Raw genomic sequence first — 6,078 nt, 5'->3', positions numbered from 1 at the left:
CACAGGGCTCGCAGCTCCAGTGTGCTCCTGCTGAGCATCTCAGCACACGGCCAGGACAGAGACAAGCCGAATTGTTAGCTCGAGTCAGCATGGCACTGAAAACGGATCCAGGCACTGGGGCAGCAAGAGCTGCCTTCCTGGTGGGATGTCAGCCACCCTTAGCCAGACCCGCAGGCACCTTCCCCTCCCCAAAGAGCAGCAAAACAGATGTACAGCCCTGTCCCTCTGTCCCCAGCAGTGCGACCAGTGGTCCTGAGCCCTCCACGGGAAGGCAGGTCAAGGCATGGGCAGCCCACACAACAGCTCATTGCCTGCAGAAAGGGCTTGTTTGCTGTTTGAAAAGACCTCGATTTCCCTACGCGCAGATGCTGTGACACTAACTGGGAGGTTGTTTCAGTCTTATGAAACAGGGAGGGATGTAAATGCTGTGTCTGCTGTGATGGATCCCAGCAGAGGGACACTTGTTGTCCAGTTCTCTTAGTAAAACTGTCCGGTTTTTCCCTTCTGCAAGAACAAGCATCCACTCAGCAGCATCCTGTTGCTCTGAGACTGTTTATTATTAAAGTCATGGAGAGGGGCAGCGTTAACACCAGCTAAATCTATCATTAAACACAGACATTATTTTTCTCCTGTCCAAAGAATAACACAAACTTTAGCAGATCATCCCTCCTCAGTCTGTCTGCAACCTGCAAGCACCTCCAGGTCAGCCAGCAGCGACCCACTGCATGCCAGGTGCTCTATTGCCCATCACCCTAGAAGTCCCTGGAGACGCAACTCTGGACACGGGATCCTGCTTTGATTTCCAGCCTGAACACGCTCGCTAGAAGATGTGTTTAAGGCTCAGTTCTCCCCAGCAGCAGAGGCTCTCGGGAAGCAGAGCGGGGGTTTTGGAGTGGGAGAAGGCGAGGTTTTGCAGTTGCCTCAGTGCAGAGAGGAGGTGGCTGAGCTGTAAGGAAACGCTGTTCTCGTTTGCACTTCAAATCATTTCTTCTGCTGGTACTTTTGCCTCCAGGCTGGTTCCCCCGTCTCTCCTTGGCCGTCAGCGGGACGTGGCAAAACCGATGCAGTTGTTGCGCCGGTCGAATTTGGTGTAGTAGTGCCCGATGAAGCTGGCGCCCAGGATCCAGAGGGGACCGGCTGGGGGTGGGATGTCCAGCCCTGAGAAAGCCACTACACAGATGTCCTCCCCATACTGGGATTGCTGCAAAGAGGAGGAGATCCGTGCAGTGATGGAGGTGCCGGGAGGGAGATCTGTACTGCAGCTTGCCCGAGGAAGGGCTGTGATCCCCAGCTCAGCACCCTCTGCTTGGCCTCAACATTCCTTCCTCCAGGAAGAAGGATCCCTGCCTGTCTCTGCTCTTTGCCGCTCACCCCAAATTTCCCCAAATCCACCCAAGGAAGCAGTGACAGGTTGGTCTGGCTCATCTGGACACCTCTGCCGAACAGGAAGGTTTTGGGAGAAAACAAGAAGCATCATTCTGGGGCTCATCTCAGCTGCTTTAGGGGAGCCAGGAAGGCGCAGGATGCTGCAGGAGAGCTGCACCCCGAGGTGCACAGTTCTCCCCAGCAGAAACACCCAGCCTGGGGAGAGCCACCCTCCCACCCTGCACGGAGGGGTGCACCTTACCCGAAGGATGTAGGCTGAGCCACTGAGCGCGTAAGCCTTCCCCCCCAGGTGGAAGGAGATGTTGGGCAGCTGAGGGACTCGGTCGCAGTCAACCACATACTGCAGGAGGAGGAGACAGCACTGAGCCCGTTTGCTGGGGCAGGGATGGGCCAGGGAATAGGTGGTGGGGGTCAGGGACGCGGAGCGGGGCAGAGTGGGGGTGTGCTCACCTCTCCTTCTGCCATTTCTGCTGCCCCGATGGCTTTCATCAGCACGGAGATGGGGCCAGCTGGGCCCGTGATGTAGGATGCTCCCGTGTCGACAGCCACTGAGCAGCCTTCCTTGCAGAACAGGATTTCAGCCCCTACAGACACTCTGGAGTGGGAGGGGAGAGGGGTGACCCTCAGCCTCTTGCACTGGTTGCAGCTTGGATCCCAGGGCTGTACGTGCCCACGGGCGAGTGTGCCACATCTTTGTCCAGGGAATATTGACCAAGCAGAGCATGTGCTGCTCCCAGTGCCTCCGGAGCACAGGCTCTCCAGTAGCACCAAGAACCACCCCTTCAGGCTTCTCAAACCTGAAAGCTAAGCCTCATCATGTGTGGTTTTTCTTTTTTTGAAATTAAACAAAGCAGAATTGTTTCAGTGCTTCACACTCCTGCAGAACTACAGGGGGTTAAACTTCCACTGCAGCTTCCAAGTTGAATCAGCCCACGGTGCCACCCCCTCTGCATTCCGGGCACTTGCAGAGCACCCGAACAGCTCTGTGCTGGAGGAACCCACCCCGCTCCCCTCCAAAGGGAAAAGCATCCGCCAGCGACTCCGAGGGAACACCCGCCTCCGTGGACCACGTTCCCCAGCACCTGGGAAGCTTTTCCCAGGCCAGCCCTTGCACACCCGGGAGGTTTGCAGGATGCGGCCCGGTGCTGTGCAGATGCTCCTCGGCCTCACCCCTTCATGCTGATCTGCCAGTAGCCACTTCTGCTGACATTCAGGTAGTGGAAGTCCCCGGTGTAGTAGGTTGGGTCGCTGCCTCCCAGGATTATTTCCCCCCCAGGTTTCAGAGGAGCATTCCTAGGGTGCAAAACACAGTGCAGTGATTCCCCCTTGGCTGCTGTCCCTGAAAAAACAGCGGGAAGTGACCAGCCTTGCCCGTGAGGCTCTGCTGACCCGGTTAGCAGTGGCGGAGAGCAGGTTGGAGCAGAAGAAACCCCGAGTTAGTTCAGAGGGGTGCGAGAGCCAGCAGGAGAGGGGGTACCACATGCTGAGGTCTCCAAGCAGGTCGGTGCTGTCTCCTGCACAGGGCAGGCATGCAGGCAGAGCCCGGCGCGGGGCTGCTGCCATGTGTGAGCTCCTACGGACCAGTGCCAGGGCTGGCTGGGGGCTGGCAGCACGAGCAGGGTCTGCTGCCCGGCCCTGAGGTGCACGGGTGACTGTTAGTGGGTGCTGTCTCGAGAGTGCTCGTGTTTTTCGTCTTCTTACTTGGAGGCTCTGCAAAGAGAGAGGTGCTCCGTAAGCCCGTGGTCCCAGGGCATCTGTGTCCCCAGGGTGACAAGGAGACCCAGGTGGCACCCAGGCAAGGCTGCGCTTGCAGCCAGCATCATTAGGCTTTGTTCATTATTGATGGATCCACCTTTAGTCGAGGTAAAGAGCCACCGTGCCTGCTGTAAGCATGTGCTTGTGGGTCTGTTTGTCCCTGCACATGTCCAGGCTGCTGTACCCAGGGCCAGTGGGGAGTGCTGGGGCAGGGGGACAGCATTCCTGCTCTGCCAGGATGAGCCCTCCCACTGCTCCTGCAGGTTTTGGTGCTGCTGGGAGGAGGGCTGCTTGGGCAAGAAATGAAAGGAGGTTTGGCTGCTGGTGCAGGATTTTCTTCAGTAGATTTTTGGGGTTTTTTGTATTTTGCCTGTAGATGAAACACTAAATCCACTCCTGGCTGGGATTGCTCCAGCCCCGCCAGCGGAGCTGGTGACTTTGTGCAATCTGACAGTGACAGACGAGCGGGGAGCAGCCGCTCCCAGCATCAGCACTCCCTGCCCAGCAGCTCTGGGTAAGCATCCACCTGGCTCTGCCTCTTGTGCGGCCTCATTCCAGCACAGCTCCTCCACACACCCGTGCCCTCCACCCCACCCCAGGCCCTGCAGCCCCAGCCACGGCTCTTTCCCAATTCTGAGACGTAAACCCAGCACCGCCGCGGTTGCAACACTCATGCCCTGCAACACAAACACCTCCCCAGCCCCGGCGCCTGCTCCCCACGAGACCCACCGGCTGTAGTAGACAGAAAACACGTCTTCCTTGAGGATCTGCTGGGAGAGGATCCGGTCAAAGACGGGGGTGATGCCGTCAATGGCCTGGCTGGGGTAGCCCATCCCCAGCACCCCGTCAAACCTGGCAAAGATGAAGGGGAAGGCAGGCAGCACTGTCGCCTCGGCAAACACCTGGATGATGGGAATGTCTGATACCTGGGGAAGGGCACAAGTGTCCTTGCAGGGAGCTGGTGGGGGCTAACTTCCCCAAAGAGCCCCCGTACTCTTGGGGGAGCAGAGCCACATGTGGGCATCTCCTGGCTGAGCCAGCGGCTCTGGGTGGGAGAATTCAGGGCACACACTCACCATGACGATGTCCTGGCTGAGGAAGCCTTTGACATTCCCTGTCCCATAGCGGATAGCGAAGCCGGTGCCGTTGGCTATGTATGTCCGTGACTTGGAAGAGTCGTAGCGGCTGTGGGAAACTGGGGAGAGGGAGAAGGTGCATCAAAGAAAGCAAGGGAGGTGGTGGTGGCAGGACTGGCTGAGGGTCTCTGCTCCCCCAGCCTCTGCAGGATGATGAACCCACCCTGCTCCAGTGCCAGGGGACTGGACAGCAGCAGACAGACCCCCCCATGCAAAGGTAAGCCCACCACAGCCCACTTTGATGAGCTCTTGAGATGGAGGGACTTGCCCACGTTTGCTGGAGCTGAAACTGGAGGGGTCCAGCCCCCACCCAGCTTCTGGCCGTGCCCCCGTACTCACTGCAGGCGCTGTAGAGGGGGGAGCACTTGTAGGATGGCACCCACAGATTGGCCGAGCCCGTGTCGAAGACCACCTTGAAGGTCTGCGCGGGGGTGCCGATGCTGATCTCGCCGAAATACTGGGTCTAGAAGAGGCACAGCATGGGGAGCATCACGGGGGGCACAGCTCAGACAGGACGGGGGGCTCACGCAGACCCCGGCAGCAAATGCACCATGGGGCGCAGTGGGTGGGACCCAGGGGGTGCAGGGCCGTGTTGGGGTGACACAGGGACATACTCACATCCAGGTAGTTAGTGAGGAGGGTGGGAGCCGTCCCGTTTCGGGGACCAGCTGTGCTGCTGCGTCTGCTCTGCCTCAGCTCGGGGAAGACGTCCGACACCTTCACACCCATCTCCTGCAGCGTCTGGCGGATGGAGGGCATCCTCCGCAGCGCGATCCTGCGGGGGGGGGGGTGAGGCCGGGGCTGGGGGACCGGGGAGACCCCCATCACTCCCCCAGCACTCCTGCCTTGGGAAATCCAGCCGGGTGGCTCTAGATGGCAGCAGCTCCCCGCGCCGTGGGGCTGCCAGCCGGGCCCCCGGGGGTCCCGGTCCCGCGGCACCGCCAGCCCCACACCGGCCCCGGGGGGATGCAGCAGGGGCGATGGAGCAGGTGGGATGCAGCAGGGGGGGATGCAGCAGGGGGGATGCAGCACGGCCCACCCCGGGCAGGGACCCCACGGGGTTCCTGCTGTAGGAGGCACCTACCGACACAGGGCAGCCACCCATGGGCTGAGCCCAGCCCCATGCCTCGTCTTGCCTCTTGGGTTATTTGGGAGACAGAGATGCTGCTGAGCCGTGCGGTGCTCAAGGGGAGAGAGGAAGAGGAGCAAGGAAGAGCAGGTGTGGTAGTGCAGGACAGAGAAGGAGGAGGAAGAGGGTTTCCCAGCACGGCTGCAGCACGTATCGCAGGAGGAGAGTCCTTCAGTCCTCAGCACCCACCCAAGCACCCAAAACCAAGGGGACACTGCAAGACCCGCGACGTTGTGGGCCACCTGTGACACGCAAGCCTTCTACCTCTGCAAAGCCTGGGCTGGCGAGGGGAAGAAGCTGGCACCCCAGGTCACAGCCAAGACCACCAGATACTGCTGCACCCTCCTGCTGCATCCTGCTGGCATCGTGCTCTCCAGGGCAGCTGCCTCCTTTGCCAGCAGCCTCATTGCATCCCTAAGGGGAGGATGCTTTTATAGCCTGGGCTTCTGCATCCGTGTGGGTTTCTCCTCCCCGCTGGCCAGGGGAGGGCTGGAGATCCCATGGGCAGCACTGTGAGCAGGTGGCTGGATGCTGACCGACCACGACAGCCCCCATGGAGGGTGACGTGGCTGGGAGAGCCCCGTGCCCAGCAGTAGGTGCGCACAACTGGCAAGAGTGCCTGGCAAGGGGAGCTGTGAATAGCTGGGAGCTGTGAACCCACGCTCCTAGCAA

At 60.0% G+C, this 6,078-nt stretch overlaps 1 protein-coding gene across 1 annotated transcript; it reads right to left on the bottom strand.

The window, feature by feature from the left end:
- Window positions 1-1,039: 1,039 nt before the first annotated feature.
- On the bottom strand, window positions 1,040-5,771 carry REN (renin). Its single transcript, XM_086627334.1, has 9 exons — window positions 5,671-5,771; window positions 4,896-5,052; window positions 4,617-4,740; window positions 4,218-4,336; window positions 3,862-4,067; window positions 2,557-2,679; window positions 1,837-1,981; window positions 1,628-1,726; window positions 1,040-1,201 (listed from the first exon to the last, which is right to left on the bottom strand). Exons 1-9 carry the CDS (start codon window positions 5,769-5,771, stop codon window positions 1,040-1,042), a joined length of 1,236 nt encoding a protein of 411 aa, XP_086483460.1.
- Between the last annotated feature and the right edge of the window lie 307 nt (window positions 5,772-6,078).

This window comes from Tauraco erythrolophus, chromosome 27 (assembly GCF_009769465.1).
Source record: "Tauraco erythrolophus isolate bTauEry1 chromosome 27, bTauEry1.pri, whole genome shotgun sequence".
In the NCBI taxonomy this organism is placed as follows: Eukaryota; Metazoa; Chordata; class Aves; order Musophagiformes; family Musophagidae; genus Tauraco; species Tauraco erythrolophus.
The sequence above is the reverse complement of the archived record's forward strand: the minus strand, read 5'-3'. Positions and strand labels throughout refer to the sequence as shown.

Coding starts and splice junctions, on each gene's coding strand:
- REN (XM_086627334.1), bottom strand. CDS start 5,771: ATGCCAGCAGGATGCAGCAGGAGGGTGCAGCAGTATCTGGTGGTCTTG. Junction 4,337..4,616: donor CCCCCTCTACAGCGCCTGCA/GTGAGTACGGGG, acceptor CCCTCTCCCCAG/TTTCCCACAGCCGCTACGAC. Junction 4,068..4,217: donor TCAGCCAGGACATCGTCATG/GTGAGTGTGTGC, acceptor GCCCTTCCCCAG/GTATCAGACATTCCCATCAT.